Source organism: Pelodiscus sinensis, chromosome 2 (genome assembly GCF_052426305.1).
Source record: "Pelodiscus sinensis isolate ZL-2025 chromosome 2, ASM5242630v1, whole genome shotgun sequence".
Classification (NCBI taxonomy): domain Eukaryota; kingdom Metazoa; phylum Chordata; order Testudines; family Trionychidae; genus Pelodiscus; species Pelodiscus sinensis.
In genome coordinates, this window is record NC_143053.1 from 252943870 (window position 1) to 252960862 (window position 16993).

Consider the following 16993-nt stretch of genomic DNA (forward strand, 5'->3'; position numbering starts at 1 on the left):
GGCAATCATTTTTGAGGGAGGAGAGTACGCCAAGAACTTGGAAAGCAGTTAAAGGTCACACTCTTCCATGATATTAATGGAGGAAGTGTGAGGTCTGGGATGGAGATATAGGACAGTTACAATACACGGCATAATCATTCAAATGCAGGAGTTCATATATACACTATTGCTAACCCCGAATGTTCCAAAATGGAGCAGAATGCCCCAAAATCATGTGATTGGCTTAAAACCCATGCCTTGTAGAAATACAATGATCATTTGCTTCTTTTTATTTGTCTTCTGGCTTCAGAGTGCACGTGCTTCATATTGTCAAGTTTTCCTCGCAACTGCAAAGGCTAGAAATATATTTTAAAATGAAAGGCAAGAGTCTCCTAAAATCTCATGAATGCAGCAGCTGGGGAGATAAGAAAACTATTTCAACATTGTGAGATTTGTGATCCAATCATGAGCGACCAGTGCTGATGTAATTTGGGAGATCGTTCTCAAAATTCCTTCCTCATTTGCCTATTTCTGAATTTGAAGAAGCTCAGAAATGCTAATTCTTGTGATTCAAACCTTTTGTTACTTTTTAAACCCCCCTTGTTGATGAATCTTTTTAAACCCCCCTTGTTGATGAATCACATTTATAGTGCACAATGTAAGGCTTAACCCCACTGTGATTTCGATTTACCCTGTATTCTGTCTGTAGATTCTGGTAAGGATCCAAGCAGACATCACAACAACAGGCGTTCCTGGAAAAGTCAATGTGGAATACAACATGGTATTATTTGGAACAGCAAAACCCATGCAAACTTTATCCTCAATTTCACAGATTCCAAGGTCAGAAGGGGCTAATGGGACCATCTAACCTGACCTAACCTCCCTAAAATAATTCCTAGAACAAATATTTTGCAAAAACATCCAATAGTGAGCTAAAAGTTGTTGGTGATGGGAAATCCACCACAACCCTTCATAAATTGTTCCAATGATTAATTATTCTCACCATGAAACATTTACATCTTATTTCCAGGCTGAATATTTTATAGGGTTACAAAACTTCAGATAGGTTACAGTATAAATGCCAAACAATTGGTATGAAGCAATCTTGCAAGGAAAGCATTTAGGGTACGTCTACACAGCAGTGTTATTTCAGAATAACTGATGTTATTGAAAATAACATATAGCATGTCTAGACTACAATCCTTTATTTCAAAATAACGTTGAGATGGCGGACTTCTTACTCCAACTCCTGGTAACCCTCATTTCATGAGGGCTACGTCTAGCCTGGCATGAATTTCCGAAAATGCTTTTAACGGAAAAGTTTTCCGTTAAAAGCATTTTCGGAAAAGTTCGTCGAGATTGGCAAGATGCTTTTCCACAAAAGCACTTTTTGCGGAAAAGCATTCTTGGCCAATCGAGACGCGGTTTTCCGCAAAAAACCCTGATCGCCATTTTCGCCGTCAGGGCTTTTTTGCGGAAAACAATACTATGCTGTCTACATTGGCCCTTTCACGCAAAAGTCTTTCGGAAAAAGACTTTTGCCCGAACGGGAGCAGCATAGTATTTCCGGAAAAGCACTGATCATTTTACAGGAGATCGTCAGTGCTTTTCCGGAAATTCAAGCAGCCAGTGTAGACAGCTGGCAAGTTTTTCCGCAAAATCAGATGATTTTGCGGAAGAACTTGCCAGTCTAGACACAGCCGAGGAGTAAGGAAAGTCAAAGGAAGAATGCTCTTCCTTCAACTTCTTGTGGTGTAGATACTGCCAAAAGTTGAATGAAGCTATTTTAACTTAAGCTATACAATTGATGTAGCTGAAGTTGCGTTTCTTTAGCCCTGCTGTGTGCATGTGCCCTTAGACTCCAGTTCAAGACCAGTGAAGACAAGATACACAAGCAAGAGAAAGAAAATATATTTTAAGAGGGGATTAGAAAAGGCTGGTGACTCACTGAGGCAGAGCGCAAGCCAAAGGCCTGAGTATGAATTCTAAGCTTTTTTATGTTAGGAAAATTCACCTATAGTTACTCCAATTCTGAACTACTCTGGGCAGAGGAGTCTAGTCCACCACCAATGTAACTCTCTGAATGCAAGGGAAATTGTATATTTCCATCATGACCAGTATAAGAATCACCACACCAGACTAGTTAATGTCATTCTAATAGTCTCCTGACAGGTATCTAGGAATCTGTGAGGTCTATTCCGGCTTTTGCTCTTTCCTGGCCTTAATTAGTGTTTGCAATTAGATGACTGTTTAGAAGTCTTATTCATCTGAGCATCACAACACCCATTTGAGACAGGTAACTAAGCTTGCTCTCATTTTCTAGATCAGGAAATTGAAGCTCACAAAGACCGAGGGCCACCTTTTCAAAAGTGGTCTTTAATTTTCAGTGCTTCAAACTTTGAGTGCCCAGCATTAAATACCTAATGGCTGTGTCTAGACTGCATCCCTTTTCTGTAAAAGGGATGCAAATTAGACACATCGCAATTGCAAATGAAGCGGGGATTTAAATCCCCCCCGCTTCATGAGCATAAAAATGGCTGCCGCTTTTTCCGGCTCGGAGCTTTTCTGGAAAAAAGCAACAGTCTAGACGCAGATCTTTCGGAAAATAAAGCCTTTAAAATAAGGAATAAGGGATCTTTCGGAAAAGGCTTTATTTTCTGAAAGATCCACGTCTAGATAGGCGCTTTTTTCCGGCAAAGGTCCGAGCCGGAAAAAAGCGGCAGCCATTTTTATGCTAATGAAGCGGGGGGGATTTAAATCCCCGCTTCATTTGCAATTGCGATGTGTCTAATTTGCATCCCTTTTACGAAAAAGGGATGCAGTCTAGACATAGCCAATGAGAAATGCTCTCTTCAGTCAAGTCTGTGGCAAAACTCCTCATTTCGATGGGGCCAAGATTTCAACTTTCGGACAGATGTTTCAAAAGTGTCCACTAATTTTGGGTGCCTCCATTTTTGGAACACCCAGTCTGACATGTGGCATCCCAGTCACTGCAAGTGTGCAATATATAGAATTACATTTATCTACCCCACGGGGACATTATGTGGCCTGATGAAAATAATTCTGGTAAAGTTGTGTCTTAGTCCAGTGCATTATGAAGGCAAAAATCAGACTAGAAGTCATTAGTTCTGGTTCCCAGACCCACCTACGGGGGGGTGCAAAGGGAACGGTTGTCCCAGGGCTGGGTGATTCTAATGGGCTATTGCTACGGCGGCAGGAGCATCAGCTGGAGCCACAGACCCTTTAGAATCGCCACTGAAGCATTGGGCGGTGTGCTCCAGAGCACCCTACCGCATTCTCCAGCTGGCTCTGATGGGGCACTAGCCCCACCCCTTCTGCCTGAGGCTCCGCCTCTTCCATTCTGTCAGGCACCTTGCCAGCTCCTCAGATCCATATAGCCACACTACCGAGTGCATTACTCTCTCACCACTGGACACTCCACAATGCATCCAGAAATTGACTGCCCTCTCCAAAATTTCCAGGTGGGATTTTTTGTAGCAAAAATAAACAAACTGCTGTAGTTTCATTAAACATATCTGTCTCACAAATAGACGATGATCACTGAAAACACATCTCCTGGCACACGATTTTCAGCACCCTGGACATAGCTGCAAGAAGGCAAATATGCAGAAGGAGAAAACAAGACAGTATACTAACCCCAGCCAATCAAAATGAACCACCACACATACTGTTTGCCAGAAACAAAGGTCAACAGCAGCAGTGTTTGCAAGTACATCCCTTCTACCAGGAGCCAGAAGAAGTTGGCTAGAATGCTGAACTGAAAAAACACCATTGCAACCTTACATCCAACCTGGAGACACATAGGAAAAGGAGAATATTAGCTGCAGTCTCTGAAATCAGTCACCTTGCAGGCCCTGGGGAAAAGCTGGAAAACTTTGAACCAAGAGCAGTATGCCTTTACACAAGGTCTGATCCAAAACCTACTGAAGTCAGTAGAGCATTTATCATTGATACCCATGGGGTTTGGATTATACCCATAGATTAAATCATGAAAGTGAAAATTTGCGCTCTATTGTGGCCCAAACTCACTGCTGATGTAAGCGGATGCAATTCCACTAAAGTGAACAGAGTTGCGCTCTTGTACACCAGAGCTGAGTTTGGTCCTTGGCATTTCTTTCTGTGTCTGTGATGTGATTTGCGACTTTGGTAGACTGAGGGTTGTGTAAGAATTGCAAGCTATCGCTTTAAAAGTTTGAAGGTTTTCCTGATTCTGCTTACAGACTAGGGGGTCTTTGAAGGAAAACATGCAATCTGGGCCTATCGGGGTCAGTCTGAGGCGAGACAGCCTTCAGCAGTGGCTCCTAACCTTTTCGAGCATACGGACCCCTTTTCAATCTATTAACATTTTATGGACACCACCCTCCCCCCCCAAAAAGAATATAGCTGTTTTCAAACAATCCATTACTCGATAATCATTTGATGTATTCACGTCACGTGATGCACTCTTGTACACCAGAGCTGAGTTTGGTCCTTGGCATTTCTTTCTGTGTCTACCCTACGGGGACATTGTGTGGCCTGATGAAAATAATTCTGGTAAAGTTGTGTCTTAGTCCAGTGCATTATTCAGGCAAAAAATCAGACTAGAACTCATTAGTTCTGGTTCCCAGACTCATTAGTTCCAGTTCCCAGACTATAACAGAGTTTAAAGAGAAGCTAGATAATTTAATGGAGGTTAGGTCCATAAAAGGCTATTAGCCAGGGGATAGAAATGGTGTCCCTGGCCTCTGTTTGTTAGAGGCTGGAGAAGGATGGCAGAAGACAAATCACTTGATCATTGTCTTTGGTCCACCCCCTCTGGGGCACTTGGTGCTGGCCGCTGTCGGCAGACAGGCTACTGGGCTACATGGACCTTTGGTCTGACTCAGTATGGCCGTTCTTATGTTCTTATGTATGTTCTTATGTGATCATGGAACTAAATATTTATTTATAATTACACAATATACAAATATTTATGAATTAAAATGCATAATTGTTTTAAACACTGTACATTCATTTTAATTTCTACATTAAACTTTCCACGGACCCCCTAGACTACTGTCATGGACCACCAGGGTCCTGCAGACCACAGGTTGGGAGCCGCTGGCCTACAGTAAAGTAGTGTGAGATGTGCCTCTCTGTTTTAGGGAGCGTTCCATTTGGTCTCTGGGTTTTTTTTGGTGTGTCAATTATTTAAATTCTATTCAGTAAACTAGTGCCACCTTGCAACCCTCCAGAAAGACAAAAACATAAATACTCTAACTTCTCTGTGCAATACCATGAGCATAACAGTATCTGGAAGGATGATGATTTCGGATCTATTTTTTCCCATAAAACAAACAAACAAAAACCCAGACAGAACCAGGAAATCTCAGTGTCACCTCTGTAACAAGGATTAGCCAGCTACACCAAATACTGCGGGTGCGGGGGAAGGATATTGATACCGTTGACATTAAGCAGTGGTCCATATTTTCATCAGCAAACAAAACAGCATCTTTAATGAAAACAGCCACGGCTCTGAGGATGAAAGAGACAAACAGGTGCATGTGGATGTAATTCCGTGTACAGTGGAATTTTCTGAAATGAGAAAATAGAAAGGAAAAGCCTTCTTCAAAGAGCAGTCCTCCCCATTTAAACAGCCCAAACAGGAAGACCTTCTGTCTTTAGACATCACGCAGCGAGTCAAAACTAGCACAGTCGTTCCCTGTCAGCCTGGAACCTAAGACGCCATCTTTAGAAGCAAAGCAATAGATTGGCTCATTCTCTCTGTTGTTGGGCCCTTACCCCTATCACTATGGAGACTGACAGTTGTGGTGACAGTTTTATGCCTATCCACTGGGAAACCGGCTGAGGCAATTATGGCTTGATTCAGTGCTTATTGTAGATGCCTCCTTTTGATTCCAATGGCTATTGGATTGGCTTCTCATTGCATAGGACACTGTGTTGATGTTAAATAACAATAACTTCCGTTCATGAATACCCAGAGATGGATTGGTACTAGTGGCCTAAAGCAAAAGGTTCTGTTTCCTATCATTCCAAATCAGCACATATAAGACCACAACAATGTCCATACTAGATAAGACCAATGGCCCATCTAATCCAGTTTCCTATCTTCCAACAATGTCAAATGCCATCAGTGAAAATGAGCAGAACAGAGCAATTATCAAGTGATCCATCCCCAGTTTTCCAGTTCCAGCACTTGGCAGTCAGAAGTTTAGGGACAGCCAGAGCATGGGTTTGCACCCTTGACCATGTTGGCAAAGAGCCAGTGCTTGACCTATTAACGTATCTAATTCTTTTTTGGATGTGCAGTTTCTTTTCCCCCAATCTCTATGTATAGCTCCCGTAATCGGCAGTGGATGGTACGGGCACAGCTGAGGGGAATTTATGGAAATAATGTCTTTGCCAAACATGGGAAAAGTAGTATCAGAAGGGTAGCCATGTTAATCTGTAATTTTAAAAACAACTAGTGGGCTGTGCCCCGTGACCGCTACACTCACCTACCCCCCTCTCTCTGGCCACTTTTTCAGCCAGAGAGCATGAGAACATGATAACATCATTCTGTTGCACGACAGGAAAAACTTTTATATATAGAGAGAGATAAGACGAGCAGTCCTGTGTTGCCTTAGGGTATGTCTTCACTTGCACCCTCTTTTGAAAGAGGGATGCAAACGAAGACATTCGAAATTGCAAATAAAGACAGGATTTAAATATCCCATGCTTCATTTGCATATTCACGTTATGGTGCTATTTTGAAATAGCGCTATTTCACAATATCAGACACTGTTAAGACGTGGTTATTTCAAGAGAAAACCCTTCTCTCGAAATAACCCTTATTCCTCATACAATGAGGTTTACCAGTTATTTCAAGAGAAAGGGTTTCTCTCGAAATAACCACGTGTTAACAGCGTCTGTTATTTCGAAATAGCGCTATTTCGACATAGTGCCATCATGAGAATATGCAAATAAAGCACGGGATATTTAAATCCCGGCTTCATTTGCAAGTTTGAATGTCTTAAGTTGCATCCCTCTCTCGAAAGAGGGTGCAAGTGTAGACGTACTCTTAGGGTATGTCTACACTACCCCGCTAGTTCGAACTAGCGGGGTAATGTAGGCATACCGCAATTGCAAATGAAGCCCGGGATTTGAATTTCCCGGGCTTCATTTGCATAAGCGGGGCGCCGCCATTTTTAAATCCCCGCTCGTTCGAACCCCGTGCCGCGTGTAGCGGGGTAGTGTAGACATACACTTAGAGACTAACAAATGTATTATAACATGAGCTTTTGTGGGTAAAACCCGCTTCATCAGATGAGTTGGAATAGAACCGTATGAGAACTGTGAGACCATTGTGAGGTGATTATGACACAAGCCATTGTCTCATTAAAAAAAAGAACAATTCTAGGAGGAAGAACGAGTGGGGACACATTCAGATCTTATGTTTTAAAGTCTTCTGGGAAATACCACATAATAAGTAAAGGAGAATAAGTTGCCATGTCTGTGATAAAATGCAAAAACTGGAAAAAAAAGAATCATGGGGGTGACAAATAAAAAATGAGAGAATTAGGATGAAGATGAACATTGTTTCTAAATACCTCAAAGGCCACGGTGAGCGTTTACCTGAAGATGGCAAAGATAACAAGAGCTGTAATGAGCGAAGTCAAAGATGTCGCATAGCCAGCGGTGTAGACATGCCAAAATGCTGAATAATATGATTTCTACGAGAAGAAAAGACACAGAAATATCGATCAACGTGCAGCATTCATCCCAGTGTGCTTGTTTTACTAAGATACAATTTCTTTTGGCAGATAGTTAGAAAAGAAGCAGTATTGTCTTTTGTTGCTTACCCCACTTCTCTTCACAGCCATCTCAGCCATATAATATACATTACGATGGATAGCTCCAAAGTTCTTTACAGTGGATTGGGCTTTACACAAGGATATGGGGAGACATAAGTTCTAGCGTTGGCTCTGCAAGTGATCTTCTGGGTGACCTTGGGCAAAGCAGTGCCCCCTCCTCTGTGCCTCAGTTTCCTCACCAGGAAAGTGCAGATAATTATTCGGGCTGGCTAGAAACTTTCCCTTGAAACTAGTTTCAGCAACAAAGTGGGGGAGGGGGCTTGATACTTTCTTATGAAGTGTCTATACTCCAGGGATTTTTTCTTTCCAGTTCAAAAACCAAACAACTTTCCAACCAAAATGAGAAAAAAAATCAGGCTGAAAAATATCAGTATTTTGACAAACATTCAAATTTGCCCCACTTATTTCCCGACGAGACTTACCTTCTGCCTCCCCCGTGGTGTAAAGTGCTTTGATGTGCATCCATGTGCTACATGGGCCCAATACAAAGCCCTTTGACGCTACCGGAAGGACTCTGGGTTTTGAAACAGTCACTCAAAGAGCTAAGTATGGTTAAGGAAGGTCTTGGTTCCAGGGTTTATAGTTGCAACACAAACCAAGGGATGTCTGGCAGTTGCACTTCATTGATTTGAAGCACCAGTGTTTGGAAGCATGTGGATAAAAGCACCTCACTCTGGCCTGTTCCAAGTCCTCAGTGAAAATCTAATGGTTCAAGGGTCTGAACTTTTCCAGCTCCCATTGAAGCAGATGGGAGGTGCAGTTATCAGCATGTCACAAGGGTTCAGTGCCTTGCAAATAGGGTTGCCAGATGGTTTAACCAAAAATACCAAACATTCCTTTCCCCCCCCCCCAAAAAAACCTCACTGGGGAAAAAATTCTGGTGTGAAAAAAATATATTTTTTCTTAAAAAAAGCCATTAAGAAATGCTTTTGAGGCTTTTTGGCCCTAACAGGCTGCCAGTAGCTGTCTGCCATCTTGTCTCCCTTCTCTGGGCCAGACAGCACCCCTGCGGAACCTGGTAAGCACACGGGATTTTTTCCTTCTGGCCGGGAAAAAATCAAAAAATTCCGGACATTTTAGGTGTTCGGTATTTTCAATTTTTTTTACTGGAGAGGAGGCAAAAATACGAGACTGTCTGGGTCGATACTGGACACCTGGCAACCCTACTTGCAAATTCCATCACTGATAATCATCTCCATAGCTAGGACCAGATGAAGGGTCCATCTGACCTAATGGGAGTCTAATGAACTGGAAAGGGCTTTGGATAAAGCCTCTAGAGAGTAGGTAGAAGCAAAAAGTAAAGCGCCCATTTTACAGATGAGGGAACTGAGACATAAGTGACTGATCCAACACCACACAATGAGTTGCTTTTCTGAGCGCTGACACAGATTCCTTAATTCCTAGTTTCAAACTCAACCTACGAAGGGTATTTCTGTATTGCAATCAGAGCCTTGACGGCAACATCCCTATGTATACCTCAGCTAGCCTGGATTATCAATAGCAGTGAAACCATGGCTGCACAGACTAGCTGCTCAAGAATGTAACCAAGGTCCTGGGTGGACTGGTTGAGCCTGTAGCTTCACTGCTGTTGTTCAAACTAGCAAGATCACAGCTAGCCCTCTGTTGGTCTAGATGTGCTGAGGTCGCACCTCGGACGGCTGTGCAGAGGACCGCACGTGATAGTGCAATACTACTACGTTCAGTTCGACGTGTTGATTACTGAGGTTTCCTACATTCTAAGGATGCATCATTGAGCTTGGCCTGTGCAAATGGTTTTGAGTGTCACTACAAGACCAGCTGATTATTCCAAATACCAAGTAACCAAAATCCATGCAAGTGCCAATTCACTCTAACCTTGTATATCAAGAGAGTATGGAGCTGCCAGCAACTCAAGGCTGAGATTTAGTGGGTCTAGTAAACTGACCAATGATGGTGCCCCATCAACCAACCCTGGTTCTCCACGGAGTCACAAGGAGAGGAGGAGTTGATGGGAGAGATTGACTTCCTGCAAAGGGAACACTGCAGCAATTCGACTTAAGGTACGTCGACTCCAGCTACGCTATTCTTGTCGCTGGAGTTCCGAATCTTAAGTCAACTTTCTCCCCCAGTGTAAATCTGGCCTGAGTAACTTGCTCCAAGCCACACAAGAAGTCCATGGCAGAGTAATGACCTGCTGCCAGGTTTCCTACAGACCCAAATCTCAGGACCTTCCTTTCTATCTTCAGAGTCTCTGGATCTGTAATTTAAAAGGAAGCCATATAAGCTTCCCCTGTAGAAGCAAAGGGTTAGAAGATCTTCTCCAGCCAGATGGATACAGAACACGGCAAGCCAGACCTCCCTCTGTGAAGATCCTTTCAGCACAGGATGAGGGCCCCATAACTGAGTCCTCAAATTGCCACCCTGCATGGTATCACCCCCAGCCCCCATATGGCTTAGACAAAGGGACCATATGACAAAGGAGTGCAAAACCCCTGCTAACCCTAGTACCCTCCTTATTCCTGACACCCCCATCTATGCTGAGGCTGGGTTGCGGTACTGTAGGGGTCACCTCAACTGGCTTCCTCTCCAGCACTCAGGGAAGTCTCGGCTAGACAGTACAGTCAATATCCAGCCCTTTGCAGCACCTTTGTAGCGTCAGATTGAGGGAGAGAGTCTGGCTTATGTATACCCAGCATTCCTCAAGTTCTTTTCATGGGGGTAGTTCTGGGTTTGCTTTTACTCATGCATCGGCAATCCGAAACTGACCTGATCTTCGGGGCCTTTACTGGAACCTTCATCAAATCCGCAGGCAACAGAATACGGTGGGTACGGTTCTGACCAATGTGCCTCTTGTGTACAGTTTCTTTGCAGGAACCCTGAAACAGTGACACACCTCAGCAAGCAACCCATGTAGTTTAGCACTGACAAGAAACAGCCTATTTTTATTCCTAAAATCCTCAGATTGATTTTGTTGATTCTTGTGGATGTGCTCATGACTCTTGGCAAGATTAGGGACAGAATTAAAGCTATCTTGTGCAAGGGTGAGATAAGTAACCAAATGAACAGGAAATTAACAAAGTCGCTTCCTAGGCTATAGGAAATGCATACTGTGAGCTCAATTTTTATACAACGGCACCATAGTCATGCATCCAAATGGTGCATGTAAGACTCAGCTTAAATATTTAGACATAGGGTCCTACCAAATTCCTGGCCATGAAAAATGTGTCGTACTGTGAAATATGGTTTTGCTCCATGAAATCTGGTCTTTTGTGTGCTTTTATCCTATTCTATACAGATTGCGTGGGGAGACTGGTATTTGTCCAACTGGGGGTCCAGACCCAAAAGGGAGTTGCCTGTGGGTCACAAGGTTATTTTAGAGGGGTTGCGGTATTGCCATCCTTACTTTTACACTACTGCCTGCAGAGCTGGGCAGCTGGAGAGTGGAGCTGTTGGCTGAGTACTCAGCTTTGCAGGCAGCAGCACAGAAGTAAGGGTGACAATACAATTCCATCCTTACTTCTCCATTGCTGCTGCTGGTGACTTTGTCTTGAGAACTGGGACACCAGCCGCTGCTCTCTAAGGGTACGTCTAGACTACCGCGTTTTGTCGACGGAAGTTTTGTCAACAGATACTGTCGACAAAACTTCCGTCGACAATTTGCGTCCAGACACATGGAGTTCTGTCGACAAAGCAAGCCGCTTTGTCGACAGAACTCCGTAGTCTGGACGCAGTGTTACAGGCAATAACACCTTCTGTCGACAGAGTTCTGTCGACAGAAAGTGTTATGCCTCATAAAATGAGGTATACCAGCGTCGACAAAACCGCGGAGTTCTGTCGACGTTATGTCGACAGAACTCCGCGGTAGTGTAGACGCTGGTATTGTTTTGTCGACAAAAGTCCACTTTTGTCGACAAAACTAGGTAGTCTAGACACACCCTAAGGCTACAGCTACACTGCCGTTTTTTTGCCAGAAGAAGATATGCAAATTGTGTTTACATTTGCATATTTTCTCCTGATTCTTTTTGCGGAAGAGGTTTTGCTGCTATTTGGCCCCATGTTGACAGGGCCAAATGTCGGGGGAAAAGCCCTCTTTCTCAAGACCCCTGATTCCTCGTAAATTGAGGTTTACAGGGTCTTGCAAAAGAGGGGAGGTTTCCGATATTTGGCCCTGTCTTCCAACCTCTTCCACAAAAAGAATCAGAAGACGATATGCAAATGTGAGCGCAATTTACAAATCTTCTTCTGAAAAAAATGGCACTGTAGTCGTAGCCTAACTGCACAGCTCTGAAGGCAGTACTGTCGCCTGCAACAGTGCAGAATTAAAGGTAGCAGCACTGCAACCTCCCCTGCAATAGCCATGCAATGTCTCCGCAACTCCTTTGTGGGTCAGGACCCCTAAAATTACAACACTGTGAAATTTCAGATTTAAATAGCCGAAATCATGAAATGTATGATTATTAAAATCCTAGGACTGTGAATTGACCAAAATGGACCATGAATTTGGTAGGGCTCTAGATGTAGAACGAACCAGTTTATTAGACACAGACAGTGGGACCAACATGACTATAACAACACTTCATACCCACTATGTGGCAATAATAATGTAACTCCCTTTTTCCTCCCTGGGTTACTGGGGAGCAGATCACATTCACATGTATGCCTAGGTGCCTGATGTTTTTAACAAAAAAGGAGATCCTGAGTACCCCAGTGGTGATGTTGTTTAGTTGGGGATTTCCTATCCAACCCCTTGCTGCAGTCCCTTGCTCCTAAAGGAATATTCATTGGCAGTGCCTCCACCTGGCCGGCCCTGTACACACTTAGGGTATGTCTAGACTGCAGGCTTCTTTCGAAAGAGACTCTTTCGAAAGCATCTTTCGAAAGAGCCTCTTTCGAAAAATCGCGTCTAGACTGCAGGCGGATCTTTCGAAAGAGAAATCCGCTTTTTCGAAAGAGAGCACCCAGCGAGTCTGGATGCTCTCTTTCGAAGACGGCCTCTTTACATTGAAGAACGCCTTCCTTCGAAAGAGGAACTTTCGAAGGAAGGCGTTCTTCCTCGTGAAACGAGGTTTACCGCCATCGAAAGAAAAGCCGCGTTCTTTCGAAATAATTTCGAAAGAACGCGGCTTGAGTCTGGACGCAGGGGAAGTTTTTTCGGGAAAAGGCTACTTTTCCCGAAAAAACCCCTGAGTCTGGACACGGCCTTAATGGTGAGCCTTGAGAGCCTCCAGGAATAAACTTATTCCAGTAATAATCTGGATCTAACTTCAAAACAATAATGATAAATAATACATACATGTAATTGATTAAATTAGAATTAACACACCTTTACATAACATAAAGGAATAGGGTACAACAGATTAAAAGTGAATAAAATCAATTAAAGTTCACAGAAAGAAAGGAAACTTATCTATCTACACTGCCACCATTTATCCCACCCCAGAGTGTGTACTCCTCAGGATTCGGAGTCCCAGACACTTGTTTGCATGGGCAGCTGGAGTGGAGACAGCACTGTGCAGGTTCTGCGTGTGTCAGTCCAAGCTAAGCAGTAAGCTACAAAATTCCTCTGCCACTGGAGCAGGCTCCACCAAATACCAGCAGCTCTGGTTCTCTGAGCTGGTCACTCTGCCTCTCTTTGGACCCACAGTCTTCTGTGTTCCTCCCACGCAGCACTTTTCCAAACAGCCACAATTACTCACAGTATCTTCTATGCAGAGTGATGTAGGCCCTTCTCAGCCACAAGCACAGTAAGGATCTATCCCGTCTAGGGACAATCAACAGTCCCTGAAGCAGCCTGCTGGATCCAGGCGGCAGCAGGCTCTCAGAAACAGGCTCTAGCTGCAACACAACAGCTCCTGGCCTGGAAAAGTCTCTCCACCAGCAGCCTGACTCCTGGCTGCAAAATGGAGCTCACCTATCTGTCTGCATAGCCTGGAAAAACCACCATTCCCTCCTTTTTTCCCAAGGACTCTTGGGAGTTGTAGTCTCTAGGCTAGATTGCAGCACAAAGGATCCTCCCAGTAAAAGTCAGAGGCTTCTTTAGTAAAGGGACTACATTAACAATATTTTTGAATTTCTATAGTTTGTTTTAATCAGTATCTCAAAGCTCCTATAATTTTTGATCACTTCCAAGACTGAAAAACTTAGCTCCTCTTAGCACCTCGAGAAGTTAGGGTAGTATTAATCTCTCCATTTTACAGAGGGAGACACTGGGGCTGTGTCTACACTGGGCCACTTATTCCGGAAAAGCAGCTGCTTTTCCGGAATAAGCTGCGAGCTGTCTACACTGGCCCCTTGAATTTCCGGAAAAGCACTGATGACCTACTGTAAGAAATCAGCTGCTTTTCCGGAAAAACTATGCTGCTCCCACTCGGGCAAAAGTCCTTATTCCGGAAAACTCTTCCAGAAAAGGGCCAGTGTTGACAGCACAGTAGTCTTTTCCGGAAAAAAGCCCCGATCGCGAAAATGACGATCGGGACTTTTTTCCGGAAAAGCGTGTCTACATTGGCCACGGACGCTTTTCCGGAAAAAGGGCTTTTCCGGAAAAGCATCCTGCCAATGTAGACGCTCTTTTTCCGGAAATACTTATAACAGAAAAGTGTTCCATTTTAAGCATTTCCGGAAAATCATGCCAGTGTAGACGTAGCCTAAGGCTATGCCTGCACTGCCCCACAGTTTGGACTACTGGGGTAAGAATAGCCGGGTGCTCCAAAGTGCAACACTGTAACTCCCCCATGTGGATGCTGCAGACTAACAGGTTCCTAGTTTACAATAATGTAATTCAGTTTGAAGAGGACTAGGCTAAAGAAGTCGTTAGTGGCTTGCTCAAGGTCACAGAGGACCTGCAGCAAAGTTAGGACAAGAAACCAGGAATCCTGACTTAAAGAATCCAACCATAAGACCATCCTTCCTCTCTTTTACACCAGGGCTGTGTCTACACTGGCATGAATTTCCGGAAATGCTTAAAACGGAATACTATTCCATTTTCAGTTTTTCCGGAAAAGGAGCGTCTACATTGGCAGGCTGCTTTTCCGGAAGAGCCCTTTTTCCAGAAAAGCGTCAGTGGCCAATGTAGATGCGCTTTTCCGGAAAAGAGCCCCGATCGCCATTTTCGCAATCGGGGCTTTTGTCCGGAAAAGACTACTGGGCTGTCTACACTGGCCCTTTTCTGGAACAGTGTTCCGGAATAAGGACTTATGCCCAAGCGGGAGCAGAATAGTTTTTCCAGAATAGCGGCTGATTTTGTACAGTACAGCATCGTTGCTTTTCCGGAATTTCAAGGGCCAGTTTAGATAGCTCGCAGCTTATTCCGGAAAAGCTGCTGATTTTCTGGAATAAGTGGCCCAGTGTAGACACAGCCCAAGATAGAAAAATGTGTGTGGTCACTGATATTTTGTCTCCCACCCTTTCAGTGACACAAATGATGTCACTAGTTTAGCATGCTACACCCCACTGATTGTCACAGCATTTGTCTTTTATTTTTAAATGGTGAGAGCTGCCCACATTTTTTTTCCAGTGGAATGTTTCACTTTTGGAAAATGCCATTTCATCTCTATGGAAACAGTGCAGGAATCTGTTGATTTGGATGAAATTTCTTTTAAGAAAAAAAACCATTAAAAAGAAACATTTAAATCTTGTTAGAATGGAACATTTCAATTTTTCGATTCAAAATGACAATCAATTTTCAAATATGTATTTAAAATATGAATTATAATAGAAAATTTAAAGAGTCCAGATGTGAGTGAAACATTTCAAGTTCCTCAAAGTGGAACATTTCCCATGACCCACAAGTACTTTTTGACTCAAAACTTATTTTCATGAGAAATTTCAATCTCTCTTTTTTTTTTCCAACTTGAAACAAAAATAACATTCAAACGACCAGAATTTTCCATGGAACACAAATTATTACTTTCCACCAGTTCTAATTATAACTTGATCTGCTTTCAGATTTGGTTCATTAAGTATGGAATTCTTTTAAAAGGGACTATTCCTTTGAGTATGCTTGGGGCCTTTTATTTTTCACATAAATTCAAACAAAACCTTTTCAGATGCAGTTATAATCTACAGCATGTTCATGCTGGAAATGGTTTCGGTATTCCAAATTTTGAATACTACTAAAATGGGCAAAATTATGCCCATAGTTTTCTTTTTGTTTAGCTACTGTGCATAAGGGCCAAATATGTTATGTGTATTTGTGAATGTAGTGCCTGTTACTTTTAATACCATTACAAGAACCAGAGCATGGACAAAATAATGGCAAAAATCACTCTTTCCTGACTTTTCCTCATCACCTCACACATGACTGTGATCGGAGCAGAGCAGAATGGGTGAAGGAATTGTGAAGGTATCGCTATCCAGGTGGAGGTATTCATGTACTGAAGGAGAGCAAGGCTCATTTACTCCACTATCTGGCCATGGACATTGGTGCATGTGGGATGCATGAAAAACGCCCATCCTCCCCTTCATCCCCGCAAAAAAATGTGCCTAATGAAGGTATGTAACCATAAAAAAAAAATTCTTCCTGACACTGATAGTCTTATGATGCATCAGTGTGGATTGCCTTAGTATCTTAGCCATTATATATATTTTAAACAGTGAGGAATATTAATAATAGGAAAAACAATTCTTGCCATGTATGTTGGTGATTTCTTCAAAAAAAACCGGACATGCAACTTTTACCACTTCTTCAAAAGCGGCTTTGGGCCAGCAGCTCAGTCCGTCCCAAAATACTGGGCATCCTAGAAAGACAAAAAATCTGAAGTCAAGGAGATGCCTTCAGAATGAGACATTTCAAACATCTTGCAATTGCATATAAAAAGATTTCCCGGGTCTTTATCAGCAGATCATGTACAACACTCAGCTACAATTTTTACTTAGCCCAGATTCACAATGGCCAGGTCTGAGGTTGGCAGACCAGGTGCCAGCACTTGCTAAGGCTTTACATGTGTGCAGGGATGGGTATTGGGGTTATAATAATGTCTTTAGTGTTTAAACTTTATGAAATGCTTGCACGTTGCTGCATGCATTCATGATAGAGGTCTATAAAATCATGAGTGGTGTGGAGAAAGTGAATAAAGAAAAGTAATCTACTTGTTCCCAAAATATAAGAACTAGGGGCCACCAAATGAAACTAATGGGCAGCAGGTTTAAAACAAATAAAAGGAAGTTCTTCTTCACACAGCGCA

The 16993-nt window shown here is 43.1% G+C and overlaps 1 protein-coding gene across 2 annotated transcripts in view; it reads right to left on the reverse strand.

Annotated features, from left to right (window-relative positions):
• LOC102450627 (vasoactive intestinal polypeptide receptor-like) overlaps nucleotides 1-16993 on the reverse strand; it is a 43671-nt gene that overhangs the window by 9908 nt on the left and 16770 nt on the right. For both annotated transcript variants that reach the window (XM_075922881.2, XM_089776805.1), the window contains 6 exons: nucleotides 16439-16546; nucleotides 10578-10687; nucleotides 7594-7691; nucleotides 5421-5553; nucleotides 3637-3790; nucleotides 671-731 (listed from right to left, as the gene is read on the reverse strand). In XM_075922881.2, the coding sequence (XP_075778996.1) occupies nucleotides 671-731; nucleotides 3637-3790; nucleotides 5421-5553; nucleotides 7594-7691; nucleotides 10578-10687; nucleotides 16439-16546 (664 nt within the window). The remainder of the gene's footprint in view (nucleotides 1-670; nucleotides 732-3636; nucleotides 3791-5420; nucleotides 5554-7593; nucleotides 7692-10577; nucleotides 10688-16438; nucleotides 16547-16993) is intronic.